Source organism: Bubalus kerabau, chromosome 5 (assembly GCF_029407905.1).
Source record: "Bubalus kerabau isolate K-KA32 ecotype Philippines breed swamp buffalo chromosome 5, PCC_UOA_SB_1v2, whole genome shotgun sequence".
In the NCBI taxonomy this organism is placed as follows: Eukaryota; Metazoa; Chordata; class Mammalia; order Artiodactyla; family Bovidae; genus Bubalus; species Bubalus kerabau.
In genome coordinates this window covers 89,050,526-89,075,462 of record NC_073628.1, presented here as the reverse complement: position 1 = coordinate 89,075,462, position 24,937 = coordinate 89,050,526, and the positions used below count along the sequence as shown (strand labels likewise).

At 40.4% G+C, this 24,937-nt stretch overlaps 1 protein-coding gene across 1 annotated transcript in view; it reads right to left on the bottom strand.

Annotated features, from left to right (window-relative positions):
• PLD5 (phospholipase D family member 5) overlaps positions 1–19,263 on the bottom strand; it is a 415,356-nt gene extending 396,093 nt beyond the window's left edge. Inside the window, exon 1 of the mRNA XM_055582168.1 lies at positions 19,075–19,263. Within this exon, the coding sequence (XP_055438143.1) occupies positions 19,075–19,263 (189 nt within the window). The remainder of the gene's footprint in view (positions 1–19,074) is intronic.
• Positions 19,264–24,937: the final 5,674 nt, after the last annotated feature.

Sequence of the window (24,937 nt, the reverse complement as noted above, 5' to 3'; positions counted from 1 at the left end):
AAAAAAGGAAGGGAAGGAAAAAGACCTATAAAAACAAATCCGAAGCAATTAAGAAAATGGCAGTAGGAAAATACAAACTGACAATTACCTTAAATGTATAAGCATTAAATGCTCCAACCAAAAGACACAGTCTGAGGGAATGAGTACAAAAACAAGACCTGTATATATTCTGTCTACAAGAGACCCACTTCAGCTCTAGGGACACATACAGATTGAAAGTGAGGGGATGAAAAAGATATTCCATGCAAGTGGAAATCAAAAGAAAGCTAGAGTAGCAATACTCATATCATACAAAATAGACTTTAAAATACAGACTGTTATAAAAGACAAAGAAGTACACTAAATAATGACCAGGGGATTAATGTAAGGAGGTGATATAATGGTTGTAAATATGTATGCACCCAACAGAGGAGCATCCCAATATATAAGGCAAAGACTGACAGCCATTAAAGAAGAAATGAACAGTAACACAATAATAGTAACAAAAGTGGGAAACTTTAATACCTCACTTTCATCAATGGGCAGATCATCCAGAGAGAAGATCAATAAGGAAACGCTGGCCTTAAATGACACATTAGATCAGACAGATTTAATGGATATTTATAGAGCAATCCAAACAAAAGCAGCAGGACACACATTCCTCTCAAGTGCACAGGGAACATTCTCCAGGAATGACCACATGCAAACCTTTTACCACAAAGCAAGCCTCAGTAAATTTAAGAAAACTGAAGTCATATCAACCATCTTTTCCAATCACAAAGCTATGAGATTAGAAATCAACTACAAGAAAAAAACTATAAAAAAAACATGAACATGTGGAGGCTAAACAATATGCTAGTAAACAACCAAAGGTTCACTGAAGAAATCACAGAGGAAATCAAGAAACACCTAGAGTCAAATGAAGATGAAAGCATGGCAATTTAAAAAATATGGGACTCAGCAAAAGCACTTCTAAGAGGGAAGTTTACAGCAATGCAGTCTTACCTCAGGAAATAAGGAAAATCTCAAACAACCTAACCTTACATGTAAAACAACTAGAGAAAGAACAAACAAAATCCAAAGATATTAAAAGGAAAGGAGCCATAAAGATTAGAACAGAAAAAAATGAAGTAGAGGCAAAGAAAACAACAGAAAAGATCAATGAAACTAAAAGCAGGCTCTTTGAAAAGATAAACAAAAGACTCATCAAGAAAAAAAGGGAGAGGACTCAAATCAATAAAATTAGAAATGAAAAAGGAGGCGTTGCAACAAAAACCACAGAAACACAAAGATCATAAGAGACTAATACAAGCAATTATATGCCAATAAAATGGACAACCTAGAACAAATATACAAATTCTTAGAAAGGCACAACCTTCCTAGACTGGATGAGGAAGAAACAGAAAATATGAACAGGCCAATCACAAGTACTAAAATTGAAAGTGTGATATAAAAACTCCCAAGAAACAAAAGTCCAGGACCAGATGACATCACAGGTGAATTTTATCTAACATTTAGAGAAGAGTTAATACTTATCCTTCTGAAAGTATTCCAAAAAATTGCAGAGGAAGGAATACTCCCAAATTTGTTCTATGAAGCCACCATCATTCTGATACAAAAATCAGACACAGACACCAAAAATAAATAAATAAATAAAACTACAGGCCAATATCATTGATGAACATAGACACAAAAATCCTCAACAAAATACAAGCAATCCAAATCCAGCAATACATTAAAAGAATTATACACCATAATCAAGTGGGACTTACCCCAGGGATGCAAGGATTTTTTCATCTGCAAATCAATCAATGTGATACACCACATCAACAAGTTGAAGAATAAATATTATATGATCATCTCAAAACCCGCAGAAAAGGCTTTTGACAAAATTCAACACCCATTTATGACAAAATTTCTCCAGAAAGTGAGCAAAGAGGGAACACACCTCAACATAATAAAGGCCATATAACACAAATCAACAGCAAATATCATACTCAACTATGGAAAACTGAAAGAATTTTCTGTAAGATCAGGAAAAAAGACAAGGATTCCACTCTTGTCACTATTATTTAACATAATTTTGGAAGTCCTAGCCACAGCAGTCAGAAAAGAAAAAGAAATAAAAGAAATTCAAATTGGAAATGAAGTAAAACTGTCACTGTTTGCAGATGACACGATATGGTACATAGAAAATCCTAAACATCCTACCAGAAAACTACTAGAGCTCATCAATGAATTCAGTAAAGCTGCAGGATACAAAATAAATATACAGAAATCTGTTGCATTTCCATACACCAGCAATAATGATCAGAAAGAGAAATGAAAGAAACAATCCCATTTACGACTGCATCAAAAAGAATAAAAGTACCTAGGAATGAGTCTACCTAAGAAGATAAAATATATGTACTTAGAAAACTTTGAGATGCTAATGATGGCACAAATCAAAGAAGACACAAACAGATGGATAGATACACCACATTCTTTCACTGGAAGAATCAATACTGTCAAAGTGACCATACTAGCCAAGGGAATCTACAGATTCAAGGCAATACCCATTAAATTACCAATGGCATTTTTCACAGAACTAAAACATAAAATCTTAAAGTTTGTATGGAGACACAAATGACCATGAATAGCCAAAGCAATCTTGAGAAAGAAAAAGAGAGCTGGAGGAATTAGGCTCCCTGACTTCAGACTATACTACAAAGCTGCAGTGATTAAAACAGTATTACACTAGCGTAAGAACAGAAATATAGATCAATGGAACAAGATAGAAAGCCCAGCAATAAACTCATACACCTATGGCCATTAATCTTTGACAAAAGAGGCAAGACTGTACAATAGAGGAAAGACAGTCTCTTTAATAAATGATGCTGTGAAAATTGGACAGCTATGTTAAAAACTGAAATTAGAACTTTCTTTAACACCACACACAAAAATAAACTGAAAATGGATTAAAGACCTAAATGTAACACCAGATACTATAAAACTCTTAGAGGAAAACATGGCAGGCTACCCTTTGACATAAATTGGGCAATCAGTAAGAAATGAATAACATCAGTTCAGTTCAGTCACTCAGTCGTGTCCGCCTCTTTGCGACCCCATGAATCTCCAGGCCTCCCTGTCCATCACCAACTCCCGGAGTTCACTCAAACTCGTGTCCATTGAGTCGGTGATGCCATCCAGCCATCTCATCCTCTGTCGTCCCCTTCTCCTCCTGCCCCCAATCCCTCCCAGCATCAGGGTCTTTTCCAATGAGTCAACTCTTCGCATGAGATGGCCAAAGTACTGGAGTTTCAGCTTCAGCATCAGTCATTCCAATGAACACCCAGGACTGATCTCCTTTAGGATGGACTGGTTGGATCTCCTTGCAGTCCAAGGGACCCTCAAGAGTCTGCTCTAACATCACAGTTCAAAAGCATCAATTCTTCAGCATTCAGCTTTCTTCACAGTCCAACTCTCACATCCACACATGACCACTGGAAAAACCATAGCCTTGAGTAGACGGACCTTTGTTGGCAAAGTAATGTCTCTGCTTTTGAATATGCTATCTAGGTTGGTCATAACTTTCCTTCCAAGGAGTAAGCGTCTTTTAATTTCATGGCTGCAGTCACCATCTGCAGTGATTTTGGTGCCCCTAAAAATAAAGTCTGACACTGTTTCCACTGTTTCTCCATCTATTTCCCATGAAGTGATAGGACCAGATGCCATGATAATATACAAACTACCAATACGGCACCATGAGGAAACAGGAAACCTGCACAATCAATTACTAGTAAGGACACTGAATTACTAATTAAATTTTTTCCCATAAAACAAAAGTCTAGGACAAGATGCTTCCATTGGTGAAATCTACCAAACATTGATATTAGAATTAACACCAATACTTCCCAAACTCTTCCAAAAACAAGAGAATGGGACACTTCCAAACTCATTTTCTGTGGCCAGCATTATCCTGATACCAAAACCAGGCAAAGACACTACAAGAACATAAAAATAGAAGCTAGTACCCCTGATGACTGGAGAAGGCAATGGCAACCCACTCCAGTACTCTTGCCTGGCAAATCCCATGGACAGAGGAGCCTGGTAGGCTGCAGTCCATGGGGTCGCTAAGAGTCGGACACGACTGAGCAACTTCACTTTCACTTTTCACTTTCATGCATTGGAGAAGGAAATGGCAACCCACTCCAGTGTTCTTGCCTGGAGAATCCCAGGGATGGGGGAGCCTGGTGGGGTGCTGTCTCTGGGGTCGCACAGAGTTGGACATAACTGAAGTGACTTAGCAGCAGCAGCAGCAGCAGCAGCAACCCTGATGACTATAGATGCAAAAATATCAGCAAACCAATTTTAACAGTACATTAAAAATACCATAATCGACTAGGATTTATTCCAGGGATGCAAATATGGTTCACTGTCCACAAAATCAACCAATGTGACACACTACACTAACAAAATGATGATAAAAAAATCATGTGATCATTTTAATATACATAGAAAAAGCATTTGACAAAATTCAGCATCCATTTATGCTAAAAACTCTCAATACATATAGGTAGAAAGAACGTACCTCAAACATAATGAAAGCCACATATGATAATCTCACAGCTAACATCATACTCAACAGGAAAAGCTCAATGTTTTACCTCTACGATAAAGAACAGGAACAAAAATAAGGATGCTCTCTCTCAATACTTTTACTCAAAACAGTACTGAAAATCCAAGTCAGAGCGTTTAGGCGGGAAAAAGAAATAAAAAGCATTGAAACTGGAAAGGAAGAAGTAAAATTGTCTCTATCTGCAAATGACATGATATAATACATAAAAAACTACAATGACTTCACCAAAAAAATGTTGTTCAGTTGCTCAGTTGTGTCCAACTCTCCGACCCCATGGACTGCAGCACACCAGGTTTCACAATCTCCCAGAGTTTGCTCAAACTCATGTCCATTGAGTCAGTGATGCCATCCAACCATTCTGTCCCCAGAAAGCAGACAGAATGAGAAGTGTTAGATGCAATAAACAAATACAGTTAAGTTGCAAGGTACAAAATCAACAAACAAAATTCTGTTGTGTTTATATACATAAACAATGAGCTAACAGAAAGAAACATTAAGAAAACAATCCCATTTATAATCACAACCAAAAGAATAAAAAGCCTAAGAATAAATTTAACCAAGGAAGTGAAAGACCTGTTTGCTGAAAACTGTAAGATGCTGCTGAAAAAAACTGCAGACACAAGTAAATGGAAAGCTCTTCCATGCTCACAGATTGGAAGAATTAACTAACACTGTGAAAATATCCACACAACCCAAAGAAATACACAGAGTCAATGTGATCCCTATCAAAATTCCAATGGCATTTTTACAAATAGAATTCTAAAATGCATATGCAACTACAGAAGACCTCAAAAATCCAAAACAATTTGAGAAAGAAGACCAAAGCTGGAGGCCTCACACTCCCTGATTCAAAACTATTTTACAAAGCTATACTAACCAAAATGCCACGGTGCTGGCATAAAGACACACAGATGAACAGAAGAGAATAGAGAGCCCAGAAATAAACCCCTGTATATGTTGTCAGTTAATTTAAGACAAAAGGGCCAATACTATATACTGGGGAAAGGACAGTCTCTTCAATAAATCATGTTAGGGAAACTGTACAGCCACATGCAAAAAATGAAACTGGACCTCTATTCACAAAAAATAATTGAAAATGGATTAAAGATTTGAATGTTAAGACCTGAAATCACAAAACTTCTAGAAGAAAACCTAGGCTGTAAGCTTCATGACATCTGTTTTGGTGATGATGTTTTGGATTTGACATCAAAAGCAAAAATAAACAAGTTAGACTATATCAAATTAAAAAGTTTCTGCACAGGAGGGAAACTGCCAACAAAATGAAAAGGCAACCTAACAAATGGGAGAAAATATTTGCAAATCATATATCTGATAAAGAGTTAATAATCAAAGAATTCATACAACTCAACAGCAAAGAACAAACAACTTGATTTAAAAAAAGGACAGAGTATTTGAATAGACTTTCTATTTCCTTAGAGACACACAGATGGCCAATAAGTAATTGAAGATATGCTCAACATCGCTAATCATCAGGGAAATGCTTCTTAAAACCACAATAAAAAAAAAAACCACAATGGGATATCATTTCACACCTGTTAGAAGGATTAGAATTTAAAAAAAGACAACAAACAACAAGTGCTAGTGAAGATATTGAAAAACAGAAACCCTATAAGCACTACTGGTGGGAATATAAACTTGTACAGCCACTATGGGAAACAGTATGGCAATTCTTCAAAAAATTAAAAATGCAACGACTGTACGATCTAGCAATTCTACCTCTGAGTATTTATCCAAAGGAAATGAAAATAGGATATTGAAGAGATACCTGCACTTTCATGCTCAACATAGCATTAATTCCAGTAGCCATGATATGAAAACAACCTAAGTGTCCATAAGCAGGTGAATGAATAGATAAGATGTGATATATGAATGTACAGAACACTATTTAACCATGAATAAAAAGGAAATCCTTTCATTTACAACAATATGGAGGAACTTGAACGCATTATGCTAAGTAAGGTAAACCAGACAAAGACAAATACCACACGGTACCACTTATACATAAGATCTAAAAAAAACAAACAAAAAATTCCACTCAAACTCACATACTCAGATAGTGGAAGAGTGGTTGTCAGGGCCTCGAGAGTGTGGAAAATAGGGAAAGGTCAGTAAAAGTGTAAACTTTCAATTATAAGATGAATAAGGTCTGAGGATCAATATAAACAGGGCAAAGAATCCACCCACCAATGCAGGAGACACAGGGTCGGGAAGATTCCCCTGGAGAAGGAAATGGCAACCCACTCCAGTATTCTTGCCTCTCTGAGAATCCCATAGACAGAGGAGCCCGGTGGGCTAGAGTCCATGGAGTGGGAAAAGAGTCGGACATGACTTAGGGACTAAGCAACAACAGTCAATACAAACATAGTGATTACCAATGATAACGCCATGACATAATTTACCTTTGCTTTCAGAGTAAAGTTAATGTTCTCATACACACAATAAATGAGGTGATGGATGCTTTCATTAACTCAATGGTGGGAATCCTTTAAATATCTTACAATTTTTTTATATCAGTTATGCCTCAATAAGGCTGTAAACAAAAACTATGAAGACCATGAAGAATGAGAAAAGCCTGAAAAACTATCACAGACCAGAGGCTGACTAAGGACACATGACAACTGAATGCAATGTATTACCTTGCATTGGATCCTAGAACAGAAAAAGGTCATTAAAAACTGGTGAAATTCTGATGAAATCTGGAGTTTGAAATTTATTATAATCCTAAATGAAACTGAAATCGGGGTGAGGGATGTATAAGAAACACCTCTACTATCTGTACAACTTTTCCATAAATCTAGTTATTCCAAAAATAAAAGTTTATTTTTCAAAAAAAAAAAAAAAAGATGTATCTGGAATCTTATAGGACAGATTTTAAGCAATGTGTGCACAAATCATGGATTGCAGCAAAAAGATCTTAGGGAATGAAAAAAATTTGGAAACAGAAAAGTCAGGAAGTCATGGTAGGAGATTCTTAACGATCAAGAGTGGCAGGTCTTTAAGGAGATTTTGGCAGTTTTGACACATTCCCTGCCATAAAGTATCTTACAGTCTCTGACTGACTGTACTCTGCCAAAACAGGGCAGAGGCTAAGTGATGAACCAGCAGATTTAGGCATAGCAAAAAGTTAGACCATGGTACTTGTGAAACTTTAAAAGTTACTATTCTCCTTGACTAATAAAAACCAAGATATATAGATATAAAAAACAAAAAAAATCATGTAAACAATAGCATTAGATACTGGAATAGGCCACTAAAGTGGCCATAAAACTCTCACGTCCCAAGTCTTAAAAAGAATGGATAGAATCTCAAATAAACTAAAGATGGTTTAGAGGCAGCCTTGTCTGTTATCTTCTCCAGCTAACATTTAACCATAACACTTCTCAGGAGTTTCTCTTGGAGCTTCTGGTGTTTCTTCCCACTGAACTCATCTTACATTTAACATCTTACCATTTATCTGTCAAGCAGGACATGTTACCTTATTCTTTCACTTGTGTATAAGCCCCACCTGCCCTGCTAAGGACACGTTAATTCATTCACTCTTTCATTAATGAAGTCAGTCAACCCTGGATGTCTACCAGGCATTATGAAGGACATTAGAGGTACACCATTAATGGGACCACATAAAAGGTGTATTTTACTGGACTTTAGGTTTAGAAGTGAAAACATTTAAGCTGAGTTCTGAAAAACTAGATCATAAACAAACAACCTGATGTCAAAGGCCCAATCCCAGACATTTGAATTTTCTCAAGCCTTGAGCTCAGCTCCTTGAAGAGAGCAGAAATTGGAGTTTGTTAATTATGATCATAATATTGATACTATTAACAATACTGATACTATTGAATCAAGATAATAACAATGGCTTGGATCCAAGATTCCAAAATGAGGAAGGCAGAATTCCAACTCTCAAGATGTTATTGACATTTTCCCCGTTAATGCTTGAATCCATCATGTCAATCACAATTTCTGTGACATGCTGGCACTCAATAAATATTTGCTGAATTGATGAGCTTTCTCAGACTCCTCACATCCAGTCAAGCACCAAGTCCCAGGAACTCTTTTTGTTTTTTTAATAAGGCTGTTTCACTTTATTATCATTCGAGTGTTTACTGGAGTAGCACTTTTGGTGGGGTGGTGTGTGCCATGGGCTTGTGGGATCTCAGTTCCTCAACCCAGATGGAACCCTGGTCCACTTAATGAAAGCACCAAATCTTAACCACTAGATGACAAGGGATTTCTCCCCAATGAATGCTTATCTTCAGAATATTCCTTGCATCTGTTCCCCAATTTTTCTACTTGCCACCACATTCTTTTGTTACTGTCCAGCTCTACCACTAAAAGAGACTTTACACTGGTCCCCTCCTCCAGGCTCTTCTTCCTCAACCCTGCAAGCCACCACCAGGTTTTCTGAATAAGTACCTACTAAAATATCTCCTGTTTGCTTACAGAAAAGCTGAGCATTATCAGCTTACAATTCCAGTTCTTAAGTCTCCCTGGTCTTGTCCTTACCTACCACTGTTTTCACACCCAACACTCCCTTAAACAAACCCTGTCCTCCAGTCACACTTGTCATACTTCCAAACAGTCTTTTTCTCCCCGAGATTCCACTCAAAAGCCTTGGTTCAGGCTGTTCCTACATTTAGCAGCTCTTGTTCCTCGGCTCCTTAATGTAAAGTGAAAGTTGCTCAGTCATGTCCAACTCTTTGAGACCCCATGAACTGTACTGTCCATGGAATTCTCCAGGCCAGAATACTGGAGTGGGTAGCCTTTCCCTTCTCCAGGGGATCTTCCCAACCCAGGGATTAAACCCAGGTCTCCAGCATTGCAGGCGGATTCTTTACTGCATGAGCCACCAGGGAAGCCCTAAAGCCCAATACAAAACTTTGCCTAGAGTGAAGATTTCTTTAACCACATTTGTGTATAGTGTGAAAAAGAAACCACTTTTTTTTTTTTATATAGATATATGACAACACCATTTTTTATAAAAGACCATCTTTTCCCCTCTGTGCTTCTATGCTGGCCACTTTTGTCATAAATCAAGAACCTATCAATAATAAAGTATACACAGGTCGTTTCTGTACTCTGTTGATCTATTCATTTACCCTTGCACCAATACCACACTGCTTAATTAATCTAGATTTGCTATCTGGAATGTCGACTAACTTTGCTCTTCATCAAGATTCTCTTAGCTATTCTTGGCCCTTTGCATTTTCATATAAATTTTAAAATCACTTTCAACAAATACAAACTTGCTGGGATTTTAATTAGAATTACACAGATCAATCTGGGAGAGAATTAAAAAGAGGTCTTATCAGCCTCCTTAAATATTTGATCTTGTTATGCCAATGTAAATGGTAACAGTTTTTAGTTTTATTTTGAAATATTTTTTTCCTAATTTAATTTGCATAGTAACTTTTTATTCAGTGGCCATGATGAATTCAGTGACATTACTAATTCATTAAGTGTAGCTGTAGTTTATTTTGTTCAGATATACAGAATAATGTCATCTACTAATAATGACAATTTTACTATTTCCTTCTGAATTCTTACTCTTACTTTATTGCATTGGTTATGACCTTCTGTACAATGCTGAATAGATGTAATGATGGTAGACTTCCATGCCTCAGTATCCAGGAAGGTATTTTTAAGTATTTCACCATTAACTTTACAGTTAATAAAGTTAACTTCATAGTTTCTTCATCTTTTTAAAGAAACTCTTTATCAGAATAATGAAGTTTTCTTTTATTTCCAGTTTATTGAGAATTTTATCATACCTGTGTATAGAATCTCAACAAACACTTTTACCTGATTTATTAACATACAGGTTTATTTTCATTTTAATGTGATAAATTAGATTGACTTTCAACTTTTATATCAACTTTGCATTACTAGAATAAATTTAACTTTGTTACACTATGTAATCAGTATATCACAAGATTCATTGCCTATTTTAACCTTGTCTAAACTAAGTCCTTTGAAGATAGTTTTACGCTATTTTGCATTTTTCTGCATTATTCATAACACTGTAATCATATTATAACTGTATTTATAAAAACTGTAAGCATCTTAAGGGAGGGCAAATACTTGCTTTGGTCTTTGTATACTCTCTACTGTTTGAAACACAGTACATACATCAGATGGTTGAGTCAAAGTCCTTGTAATCTCCTAACAAGATATCTTTCACATTAAAGTCATTCTCAGTAAATATCTGCTGATGCTGAGTATAGTATGGCAGTGTTTTGTTTTGTTTTTTTTTAATTTCGATGAGTCCTATCTTCTCTACTTAATTCCTCATGTTATTACCAGTTATAGACCTAACAACTTGCTGGCAGGAGCACAGTTATAGCTCAAGACAGAAAATAATATGTTCGCAAGGTTCACTGTCTACTCTAGAGGACATAAGCTCATACTTATCACCCAACTGCTATGACATCCAGTCCCATGGTACCCAGTTGGGTAGTCCAGCTTGGGCCCACTTCACACGCCAGACATCAGTGAGATTTTCCAACGGACCTACGTCTACCTGAGAAATTTTGCCATGTTCTTCTTATTCTTCAGAAGCCCAGCTTACCAGTTTGATGTGTGATTTTAGAAACTGAGCTCTTTTGTCTCTGGTTCTAAGGAAAAACTTGGGCTTCCCTGATAGCTCAGTTGGTAAAGAATCATCTGCACTGCAGGAGACCTCAGTTTGATCCCTGAGTCGGGAAGATCCCCTGGAGAAGGGCTAGGCTACCCACTCCAGTATTCTGGTCTGGAGAATTCCATGGACTGTACAGTCCACGGGGTCGCAAAGAGTCAGACACAACTGAGCGATTTTCACTTTCACTGAGAAAAATTTAAATGTACATTTTTGGTAAAAAGGTGTCTCTTTCCATCCACTGTGTGGCATTCCAACTGTACCCTGACATTTATGTTTTATTCTAAACTCCTGCAGCACAATATACGTACATATGAATTTGAGGCAATCAGTAACTTTAAAAGTCCCCAATGCAGACACATGAAGCAACACCTATGGGTTTTTACCACAAACTCTACTCTGCCTAATTGCGCCATCTATCAATCAATTCAGTACAAGAACATATCATATATACTATGTTAACAAGCTACTGTCCTGTTCCAGAAGTTAAAAGATTCATCAGACTTCTTGACCTTCGGAGCTAAAACAGAAGAACCGGAAACTGTTACACAGGTGTAAACCTGAGACAGATATAAAAATCTGTGAAAAGAAGTGAAAATTTTCAGAGAAACTAACCATATGTAGTGGCTATTACATGGAACAAGGGAAGTAAAAGGAATCTTAAGCTCTGTGGTCCTAAGCTTCTCAAGTTAAATATATTTAATATGATATGTCACTGACTGCAATTATGTTAAAATAAATCAGTAAGCCAGAGATCAAAGAAGTCAATGTTTCTTCAAAACAAACTGAAATATCAACCCACAGTCCATTAGCCCTTTATAAACATACGCCACGTAAAGTAATGACAAACACAGTAGTGGACACAACACTGAGCTGCTTCAGAAGATACTCAAGACACCTAGACTTTCATTTCTTGACCATGCGTTAGAGAGGTAGGGAATTCTGCCTCAGTCTAGGCTTTCCCTATTCTGTTTACCTAAGTCACAGGAAATAATCCTGGTAAATGTTAATGTTCTTAAATGTTTGCCAGACAAAATTTACCCAGTCTGGCCAAAAATACTATTAACATAAAAAAGGATATGTCCTCCTTGTTTGGTTGGTTGGTGGATTAGTTGGTTGGTTTTCAATGGTATATTTTAAAGATTCATTCCCTTAGGTTGAACTCTGTCTTCTGGTGCTTGACTGATCTGCTCCATGGAGTATAATTACTTGGACAAATCTGCTCTGTGGGACATAAACGGCATTACATAATATGAGCCTAGACCATTGTGACCAAGTTTGCACTAATCCATTTATTCTTTGCTCTTTATATGAATAATTTTCTCCAGGAGGAAAGTGTGCACTTGTTATTTATTTACTATTCACTGGTAACATAAATTCTATTTAAGTGTGAAAATTCACACTTTGAGGAGTTTTTTTTTTTTTTTTTTTTTTTTTTTAAGTGAGGCACTTATTAAACCTTGCAAGATACTAAGGCTCACTATAATATGAACATTAAGGATTCTGGCTTCTACTCTTCACAGTTTCTCTTCTGCTTTCTCTTTGAATTTTAAAAGGGCTTTCTGAGCACCATGCAGCACAAATTTGTGAAGGAAAGCAGATATGAGGGATAGGGCAAGGAGTTGGTCTCTACTAGCAGAACCCACAGAGTAAGAATACGAGTCAGCCTCAGAATGACCAGGCAGGGAGCAAACAGGGGCCCACTGGCCCAGGCCTGCTGGAAGCTCCATCCTGGTCCTTGTTTTCATGATTGTCAAATCAGCTACAGGGAAGCTGGTGGATTCTGTAATGCCCTTCAGTGCTTCTACCCAGAAGTGATACATCTATTTGACTCATGGTTGTTGTTGGCCAAAGAAAGTTTCCTGGCCAAGGCTTCCTTGAAAGAGGGTGAAGAAGGGGGATTCAACCAAGACCCAAAAGAAGGAGAAAGAGAACACCCATGACTAGCTCATAACCATGAGACATAAAGCTCTTAGCACAGCATATGGCCCATGTTCAATGTTCAACACACAGAACCTATCGGTATAATTGCTACTCAGGTGTTGCCTAGTGGATCACACACACATTCTACCTAAAAAGCTTCCATATTTTATATCTGAGATCAGCCTGTCTGCATTAGGGGCTTCCCTGGTGGCTCAGATGGTAAAGAATCTGCCTACAATGTAGGAGACCCAGGTTCGATCCCAGGGTTGGGAAGATCTCCTGCAGGAGGAAGCATCAAAACGGGGTCTCCTGCATTGCAGGTGGATCCTTTACCAGCTGAGCTACCAGGGAAGTCCTAAGGAAAAAGTTAGGCCCCCAGAAAATGAACTAGAAGCTGGGCAGAGAGACAACTTAATGGGCCCAGGATAGTGAGACAGCCTTACTGACAAAAGGAACCATACACTCTGGGTCCAGATCTAGAATGCAGGCAAAAGTGTTAGTCGCTCAGTTGTGTCCAACTCTTGCAACCCCGTGGACTGTAGTCCACCAGGCTCCTCTGTCCATGGGATTTCTTCCAGGCAAGAATACTTGAGTGGGTTTGCCATTTCCTCCTCTAGGGGATCTTCCCAACCCAGGGATCGAACCTGGGTCTCCTGCATTGTAGGCAGATTCTTTACCATCTGAGCCACCAGGGAAGCCCCTAATGCAGGCAGGCTGATCTCAGATATAAAATATGGAAGCTTTTTGGGTAGTGTGTGTGTGTGTGTGTGTGTGTGTGTGTGTGTGTGTGTGTGTGATCAGCTAGGCAACACCTGAGTAGCAATTATACCGATAGGTTCTGTGTGTTGAACATTGAACATGGGCCATATGCTGTGCTAAGAGCTTTATGTCTCATGGTTATGAGCTAGTCATGGGTGTTCTCTTTCTCCTTCTTTTGGGTCTTGGTTGAATCCCCCTTCTTCACCCTCTTTCAAGGAAGCCTTGGCCAGGAAACTTACTTTGGCCAACAACAACCATGAGTCAAATAGATGTATCACTTCTGGGTAGAAGCACTGAAGGGCATTACAGAATCCACCAGCTTCCCTGTAGCTGATTTGACAATCATGAAAACAAGGACCAGGATTGAGCTTCCAGCAGGCCTGGGAACTAAGATGCAGAAAATCCCCTTCTGCTATGGACTGGATGTCTGGATGCTTATGTGCCCCCCACTCCACCCCCACCCACTAAATTCATATGCTGAAACCTAATCCTCAATATCCTGGCCTTTAGAGGTGGGGCCTTTGGGAGGTGATTAGATAATAAGCCCACAGGAACAGGGGCTTCCCAGGTGGCCCTAATGGTAAAGAATCCACCTGCCAAAGCAGGAGAGGCAGGAGACATGGGTTTGATCCCAGGAAGATTGGGATGATTGGGAAGATTCCCCTGAAGGAGGAACTCACAACCCACTCCAGTATTCTTCCCTGGCGAATTCCCATGGACAGAGGAGCCTGGCAGGCTATGGTCCATGGAGTCGCAAAGAGTCGGACATCACCAAACGACTGAGTACGCAGGCGTGCCACGTGAACAGAATAGTCTTCAGAGAGCTCCTCGACCTCCACCACCATCTGAGGACTCAGCAGAAAGATGGCTACCTATGAACCAGAAATCAGGCCTTACCAGACACCAAATCTGGCTAAGACTTGACCTTGGACTTCCCAGATTCCAGAACTGTGAGAAATAAATGCTTAAAAGGCACCCCATCTATGGCATTCTGTTATACCAGCCTGAAATAAGACATGTGCCAACAGGCACAAGTGAGAAGTGTAAGGAAAAAATTCTTCTGTAGTACTGAGCCCCTGCCATAAGGGGACTATTCCTCACTGGAGTACAGACATGGACTGTCTCCTTAAGTCATCTGGTAAACCTGTGACTTCTTACAGAGGACTGTGAGTGTACATCTTGGTGATGGTGAGTCCTTTGCCCAGGACTATCTCACCAGAGCCCTGCTCTTAACCACAATCTGACAAAAGCTAACTGAACAAGCAGGAGAGAAAACAAGACATCCCCATCTCCATAAACAGCATCAAGAAACCTCTACACACACAACTGGTATAAAGCCAGGCAACTTAGCAGAGTAGCCTCTGCAACTCTCCCTGCTTGTGAAAAAAAAAAAAAACAACAATAAAAAGAAGTCAATCAAGGCATACATTAATACCACCAAAGGACACCAGCCTAACATAATACTGTGCTCTGAGATAGCCAGACTGTATTAAATGGTGACTCTCAGTGACCCAAGCCCAGAAAGGCCTGACAGAGTAGAGGGGTTAGAGTAGGAAAAGAGGCCCTGTGCTTCTCTTGTTCGCTAGATCATAACATTCATTTGTACCTGTGTGTATGCTAAGTCGCTTCAGTCGTGTCTGATTCTCTGTGACCCCATGGATAGTAGTCGACCAGGCTCCTCTGTCCATGGGATTCTCCAGACAAGAATACTAGGCATGCCCTCCTCCAGGGGATCTTTCTGACCCAGGAGTCAAACCTGGGTCTTCTGCATTGCAGGCAAATTCTTTACCATCTGAGCCACCAGGGAACCTCCATTTGTACATTATACCTAAACTAAATACAGGATCCTACAGAGAGTAAGACTTCCATTGTCTCCCAAACCCAATGCCTTTTAAAGCCATATGAAGTATCAGGCACAACAGGAGGCAAAAGAGTCTAAGAAGCAAGAGCACAGATAAGCCCCCAAGATGATAGCTTATGGTGAACCGTGTTGGATTCTTGATCCCCAAAGAAGATTTAGCTTTGGAACCAGGGACCAGGCTTGATCACCCAAGAGCTTTTGTGTAGCAGAGTTTTATTAAAGTATGAAAAGGGACACAGAAAGCTTCTGACATAGACATCAGAAGGGGGACGGGAAGCACTATTTGAAGCTAATAAGACAACACTCTACACAGGGCCCAGAAATTTTACTTTTTCCTAAAATTTACAAGTAGAGTTCAAAATCTAGAATTCATGGTATAAACATAACTTCCTTGTAGCTTCTAATCATGACTATGAACAGAAGAATTCCCTCACATAAATGGGTATTCATCTTAAGTATCAACCAACCAATACCAGGAATCCAATTGAAAGATGGGTTGAATGTATTCCAATTATTAATCATTCAATTCATGTCACTTTTCTTTTGTCCAACCTGGGGATTAGTCCTGTAGCCTGTAAACTAGAAAACAACAGATAAACCATTCTCATTTTTACCAAATTGAGTGGTAATATATTCTCCAGCTGTCACTTTACATCGTGTTATTGACTTTCAGATTAAGCAATGCCTCTGAAGTCTGGACAGAGTCCACATACTGACACATTTCATTTCGGGGAATTCCGTTATTGAGATGACTGAACATGCGATCATTTGAAGCCATAATTTATTTATGCCCTTAATACAAGACTTGCTTTTAAAGCATGAGCAAAGGAACAGTAGGCTGTTTTCATGCATATGATCTCCATGATAATTACTCATTAACATAATAAAAATGGTGGTCATCCATTTGATTAGACAGATCAAAGAGGTCAAACTAGTGTACATCACCCTTGAATTTCATATGATACACTCATCCTAATCTGTCCAACATCTAAATCTGAAGGTGTCACATATGTTCAGAATGCTGTCTATTATAAAGTCAACATTATATTTTTATGTTTTGCATGGCAATAATGTACTTGGATATATTTGTTATAGGTTTTTAGATTTGTAATTAGAAATTAACTTCAAACTACCTGAAACATAATAGTGTATATAACATAAGATAGCTGAGCCTGAATGCAAATAAAATTACATTGTTATACTAATTTACTTTTTCATACCACTTTCATAAGTATTATTTCATTAAAATGTTTATAGATGTTTCAAAGGGGCAAGAGAACATCACCAAAAATTTCACCAGAAGCAAAGCCCCATTCCTAACTGAAAGCAAGTGTATGTAAAACAAAATATCAGAACAGAATATGTTTCATGAAACATATTTGAGGAAGCAAACAAAACTGTGACTTTGATTTAAATAACAAATGAGATAATTTTTCAAAAACCAAGTACAAGGCTCTATTTTGGAGCATCTGAGTGAAGAAGAAAGCATAGATCCTTACCTGGAAACAACCAGATCTCACTTTCCTTGGTCTCTAATCCTCAGCAAGTGCTGAGCATTCTATACTCATCCACTAAGGGGAGGCTGCCATGGCCCACTCTATGACTTGGTACTTTCAATGAAAATCTAAAAGTGAGAAACCATCTAAGTATAATATGTGCAATGTCTGCGATTCAAGAAGACAATAGTCATAGAAGGTGGCAGTATTGATTTTCAGTAAGAAAATAAAGGAACTACACCAGCTAAAAGCAGAAGCTGCAAATGAACACACATTCAGAGTGAAGCAAATGAAGATATACTCTATCAGCATCCTCAGGGTAGACCATTCTCGCTAGTACTAAAATAATAAAACACTACCAGGAATCAAGTTACAGGAAGGTGCTATTTGGCCCTTTTTGAACTAATAACCACCGGTTCCTTCGCTAATTCTGGAGCTTGCATTTTTAAGCAGACACTGCTGCCTTTCAAACAACTTACATCCTAGCAATCTCCTTCAGTTCCTTGCATGGTCTTAAGGATCTGAGACATCCATCTGATGTTAGGAAATTGTCTCTACACACAAGACAGACTGCACCCCAACTCAAATCTTTAAACTTCTCTTTCAGGGACTGGATCAGGACCTCAGAGAAAAGGCAAAGACTTTCTTTTAAGATCGGGTAAGAGAAATACTCTTTTGCCCACTTTCTCCTGGGATGCTAGTTGCTGCTGAAAAGCCCAGAAGAGAAGCCAGCGCGCGGGGGGGAGGGTGGGTTGTTTCGGGGTGGGGGGTGGTCCTTGCGGCGGTAGATGTGTGAGTTCCAGAAGTTCTTATCTTTCTACCATAATTGGCGATGTGACCCAAATACAAGGAAATCTTCTCGTTCCATTAACAGACCCAATTTGGATTAAGCAGCTCCGCGGGAAGAAACGACATCCTCCCGGCGGTAGCTAGCTGTTCTGCACTCTTGAGATAATTCTCTTAGTTTCATGTTAACATTTGGTTAAGGAGATGCTGGTGGGTCAGATTTGACACTGTGAATCCACTAAACCGTTTTAGAAGGACTTTTTCTCTCCCGAATGGCGAGCCCTAGGAGCTCAGCCCCAGCGCCAACACCTTTCCGGTGAAACACGCACTCTTGGGGAGGGGGTCCCGCTCGCCGGCCCCCCATCCTGCAGCGGCGCGCCCGAGAGCTGGGCGACCTGCTCTTTCTTTCGCCGTTTCTCCTTGCAATGTGCAAATTCTTCCCTAGCTGGGCGCAGGTAGACAGGACCGCCACCTGCTCATCCCAGAGGATACGCTGCAGAAAACTCGAATGGATAGTGTGCGGACGCAGGCTGGTCGCCAGCGGCGACAACTTTACAGATTTGTTCATGTTAGTTCTGGACCGGGTATAATAGCCCCCTAAAGACAGGAAGCAAACGCCCCCTCTATAAAGCCCACTACCGTGTCACGCCGGCTCCCTGGAGCCACACTAGGTCAGTTCCCCGTCTTGCTCACCCCGCACAGGCACCCCAGGAACGCACTGCGAATGACGCCCGCCCCCCTCCCCGCAGTGGCAGCCCGGGGAGGTCGAGGTGTGCAGGGACAAGCAGTGCCGGAAGAGAACATCCCCGCCCCTCCCCTCCCCGCAACCCAGTCCTTCCCGGGGCACGAAAGTGCTGGAGAGGCTCCGGGCTGGCGGAGGACTCGGACGCCCCAGCTCCTAGCGGGGCAGCCGGCGGGGTCCCCGCTACCGGCTCCGGGGCTGGGGTGCGCGTGCGGCAGGTGCAGGGCCGCGGCCCGGGGAGCGAGCCGCGCTTACGTGCTCCAGCTTGTCTTTCCTCCGGAGCCAGACGCTGGCGCTGTAGTCCTGCTGCTTGACGCTGCTGTAGAAGTTCGCGCCCACTCGGGTCAGGCTCGGCGAGGGCTCCTTGGGGCGGCTTTTCAGCCTCATCTGCTCGAAGCCCTCGTGGGGGGAGGCCGAGAGCCACTCATGCTGCCGGATCTCCATCCTGACATGACCAGACGGCTGCCGGCGCGCAGCGGGCTCGGGATGGGCGTGCGGGAGGCCGGGCCGGGGCTGAGGGAGGAGCGAGCGAACGCGGGCCGGGCGCGGGGAGCGCGGGGGAGCCGAGCGCGGGCAGGGCGGGGTGGAGTGGGCGGGGAGGGAGAGGGAGGAGAGGGAGAGGAGGGGAGGAAGATGGGGCAGGAGGGACGCCGCGAGCGAGGCGGAGGCGCGGGGTGCGGGCGCCTGCGGTCCAGGGCTGGCGCTCAGCACACCGGCCCCCGGCGGCACCGATTGGGCCGGGTCGGCTTCGAGCGGAGTGCGGCGGGAGGGGGCGGAGTGCGGCGGGAGGGGCCGCGCGCGCCTGCAGGTTGGCGCAGTGAGGAGGCCGAGGACTGCGAGTCTGGCCGCCGCCCCTCCCGCCGCGCCCAGCCGGGCGGCGGATCTCCCTTCCGCATCCTTCCCTCAGCAGGGCTCGGTCTCTTTCCCTCGGATTTTTTACTCGAAAGCGAACCGCGCCTGGATAAGTCAGCACCATCTCCGCGCCCCCTCCCTCCTTGGTACCACCCTGCCCTTCCCCCATTCGCCACCCTGACCTCTGCCTCCCCTCTTTCTCAAAGTTCAGTAACTTCCAGCCTCAGGAGCCCATTTATCCCACCCTTGGGGACTCCCAACAGAAGGTGTCCAGAAAACGGCCCCAAGGACAAGTGTCTTCTTGAGCCTGGTGCGCTTTCCTGGGAAGGTTTGTAGAGATGCGGACCCTCCGGGTGCGGTAGCCCGGCGGCGGCGCATGGCTCCCCGCAGCCTCGCCTCTCGGATCCTGGGAGGGCGATTCCAGGAGACACTCTGCCTCCGCTTCGTGCGGTTCTCTTCTTGGTTCCCAAGCTCCCAGAGCCAGGTTTGCATGCCCAAACCTTTTTACGAGTGCTTTCCCTCCCAGGCTCAGTCTTAAGATAGTGTGGCATGATTTTTTAGACGATTTTTTAAGAAATAAGGTGGCATATTAATCATTAAATCTTAATAATCTCTTTATCCTTTTGCTATTTTTAAAATAAACATTTTTCAAAACATTCTTCGGTTTTTCCGAAAAGCCGAATAACAACTAGTGTTAAGGATTTCTCAGGTCCATTTAAAAGCTTGTTAAGTGTTTGAAAGCTGAAGTGTAATGGAGAGTTTAAAGGGAGCCGCAAAGGATAAACTGATCTCTCTAGCCCTTGGCAGAACAGTTACCCAGAACTATTCACCTTGCTTGATAGCTTCAAAGAATAAAATTCTGTGTTGGAATTTGATGAAGTTCTATGAAGGCAAGGATTGTGTATCATAAGTCTCCAAATGAAAAGATGATATTGTAATAGTCGTCGTTGAAATAAAATCCAATGAGCAGTCAGTTTGAGGATGCAGCAACTACATATAAACACACACAATTCTTGGTTATTCTAAATCTATTTTCTTAGGAGCTGAATTGCATTTGTGTAATGTGTACGCAGTCTATGAGTTATCTCTAAATCTCAACAGTTTGCAAAGACACAGGTTATTCATCCCATTTTCCTGGTGACTGAAAGAATTGAGACTCGTGCATTAATCACACTTCAAATCAAGGATTTGAACCACGTTTAAAAGACATCTAATGCTATACATACCACTGGCTTGTTTTTCATATTTTGATATTACAATTTTAACTTTCACTGATTTTGCTTTTATTTAAGTATAAACATACAAGTTAAATGATTACAAGTGTGTGTGTGTGTGTGTGTGTGTGCTCGCGCACATGCGCGCACATGTTCAATCACTCAATTGTGCTGGACTCTTTGCTACCCTATGGACTGTAGCCCACCAGGCTCTATCCGTGGGATTATATACCTGCAAGAATACTGGAATGGGCTGTCATTTCCTCCTCCAAGTGGTCTTCCCAACCCAGGGACTGAACCGCATCTCCTGCATTGCAGGCAGATTCTTTACTGCTAAGCCATGGGGGAAGCCCACAACTGTGTGTGTGTGTGTGTGTGTGTGTGTGTGTGTCTTTTGTAATATTGGTGTTAGAAAAACCAGACTGCCCTTTTGCTAAGGCTACCTCTGCTTCTCGTTCTAAATATTACACTGTAGGTCATGTGATATAGCCAAACCTTGACAAGAGACAGATTTGCAATTCAAAGTAATAATGAAATGTTCCACTGTAGTTGAATTTAAACAAATGGTGTCCATATCAAGTCAAATTTTCATATTGAATAATTTTTTTTCTTTACCATTTTAGAGGAAAACACTATAGATACTACCACCATTTTTTTTGAAATGAGTATACTGGTAGCATACATGTTACAGGCAAACTACTAAATTGAACATTAAATCAATTCATAGATAATGTTTTTATGATAAAAAATCAGTCAGAGCATAAATTTGTACTGTTTCATATTTAATCTACTTAGTATACAGTGCCAAATATCAAAATGGATTCAACAAATTTAAATAAACCTGGGTATAATCATATTCACAATATTTTTTCTTTCTTGGATCCTGTCCAGATTCTTTGATTATGACATTAATGTGGAATTTTCTGGTTGACCTTCAAAAAAACATTGTATATGAAACAACTTAGTTCAAACTGTTGTGGAGAAGATAATATTTCTAAAGATGGCCAATGAGATTTTAGTATGAGAATCTCACACTAAAATATTATTGAAATATATAAATATTGTTGCTGCTGCTGCTAAGTCGCTTCAGTCATGTCCAACTCTGTGCGACCCCACAGACGGCCAGCCTACCAGGCTCCGCCAGCCCTGGGACTCTCCAGGCAAGAACACTGGAGTGGGTTCCCATTTCCTTCTCCAATGCATGAAAGTGAAAAGTGAAAGTGAAGTCGCTCAGTCGCTCAGTCGTGTCCGACTCTTAGCGACCCCATGGACTGCAGCCTACCCAGGCTCCTCCGTCCATGGGATTTTTCCAGGCAAGAGTACTGGAGTGGTGTGCCATTGCCTTCTCCGGAAATATTGTTGAATTTATATTGAGTAATTAGCACCCATAGCACTTTTTCCTATACATTTTCATAGCTCTTATAAGTTCTTATTGCAGCATAGATGTTATGATTATCTATCCAATCAGTCCATTGGCTTTTTGGGGAACTGGGACCACACCGGATCCTTCACTGTGCTAAATGATTTTCATATGATTTCAGTAGGCTTCAAGTTTATCTATTAAATGGAGATTAATCATTACTATCTCAAATAATTGCTACAGGGATTAAATTATATAATACATAAGAAAACACTATGAACAACAGCCTGCTATGTTATTGTTATCAGAACATTCAGGCACAGGAAAGTACTTTATACAATTCCAATGATATTGTCATTTTAATTGGCAGTTATATCAATTAATCTTGGTTGCTTATAATCAGTTACAGAAACTGCACTGATCCACAAATTTTGCATCTCATTAATGTTTATATTTATTCTATAAGCACTTTACCCAGTCTTGGTAAAGTCATTACTGGTATTTTACACAATACTTTCAAAATGTATAGCATTTTCAAGTAAAACATACGTGACCATCAACATCTATTGATTTCAAACTTAAACTTAACAGATACCATTGGCCAGAAATTGTTAACATTGTCTGAATTAAACATTTTGCATGGGTGTAAAACCTAAGGCTAGAGCAGGCTGAAAGTATTAAGAAGTAACAGGGAGGAGTGTTTTATTAAGCCTTTCATAGCAATAATAGTACCTTACATTTCTACAATATTTACATTTGTAGCATGTTTTCATACCCTTTATTACATTTTTACTTCATGGAAAAATCATCTGAAAGTTGTCTTGATCACAGAGTCTGGCCTACAAGCTGTGTTCATTGACTCTAAATACAGGATTTTTTCTCTAACTTAAGATAAAAATATCTCAAATGAATATTTCTTAATATTTAGCATTTTACTTTTTAATGTGTTTACTTTTACTAAGTTATTACCAGGTTTTGTTAAAGGTTTATTAAGTAAAATGTTTCAATAATTAGACCTTCCTTGGTAGCGTGCATTATGTCCTCCCTAATTACCTTCGCAGTATTACAGATCATATTAAAACATTGACCCAAGAAATACTCTAGTCTTTGTTGTCAAGAAGTTGATCCAGCTGCTTAAAATTGCATTACTTGAAAAAAAGAGACTATTTTTTAGAACACTTAAAGGTTCACAGCAAAATTTAGGAGAAAATACAGAAATTTCCTATATGCACCTGCTCTACATATGGATAGCTTCCCTCATCAACATCACTCACCAGAATCGTACATGGGTTACAACTGATGAGCCTATACTGATACATCATAATCACCCCAAGTCCATAGTTTACCTTGGAGTTTGCCCTTGATGTTTTAAGTTCTATGGGTTTGGACAAATGTATAAAGACATTATCCATCCCTATAGTGTCACAGAATACTTTCAGGGCTCTAAAAATCCTCAGTGCTCCACCTACTCTCCTCCCCTGCAACCCACGCCCATGTCTATAGCCGTGTAGTTGTTACTAATCAGTTATAAAATGACAATGAGGATTTTTGAAATATTAAATTATTAACAAAGTGTATTTATCTGCATACAAACTTCTTTTGGACTAACAATTCTTTTTTTCAGTGCCTACTTTGCTGGTCACTGAATTGGTCCATCACCAAAGGTATTATATCATTTGTTTCTCACAAAAACCATGCAAAGTAAACATAATCATTCCTGTGTTTCAGATGAGGAAACAAAGACTCAGGAAGATTAGCTTGCTCAAGAGACACAGCTAACAAAAGCCACCGATATGGCTGAAACTCAAGAGTGGCTCAACTCTCAATACTGTTTTCACAGCACAAACCTGTCTGGTCTTGCGTGGGTCCCTGGCATTTCTGCTGGGTTAAGAGCGCCACAGTGAGCTGGAAGGAAGCTGGTGAGTAGTGGGAAAAGTTGATTAGCCCCAGGATGAGACTCTAGTAGAATGAGTTTATACTGTTAGGTGCTCACATCTTACTCACACAAGGAGAACCAAATGAGATAGCAGTGTGATATTTCTGAGTGTTAAAAACATTGGTTCTGGTGCCAACTCATTTGACAACCAACCAATTGTGGGACTTAATCAAAATACTTTGCCTAATTACATCTGCCAAGTTGCTGTGGTTTAATCACAAAGTTGACCTCTGCAGTGAGCACTGGACAGATCGTATCAACACATCTGATTGGCTGTGTCACAAAAAATTAGCCAATGTCTATACTGAGAAAAAAATAAAGAGGTTAGTTGAAAAGATTAACTGGATGCTTAGTACAACAAAAAGCTTCTGGTAGAAAAAAGAAATCAAAATTATCCTAATTCATAGAGTGGATAGATTAAACCATTCAGACAGTTGCTTAAATTGTCACTTCATGTGGCCTTTATGCCTACAGCCATTGAACTGTGAATTCATACTTGAAAATCACCCTGACAGTCTAAATTCAATTCTGAGTACCTGGGACAATTTTTTTATGTCTCTTATGGTATCATTGGGCTTCCCTAGTAGCTCAACTGGTGAAGAATCCGCCTGCAATGCAGCAGACCCTGGTTCAATTCCTGGGTCGGGAAGATCCCCTGGAGAAGGAACAGGCTACCCACTCCAGTGTTTTGGGGCTTCCCTGGTGACTCAGACAGTAACGAATCCACCTGCAATGTGGGAGACTGGCGTTCAGTCC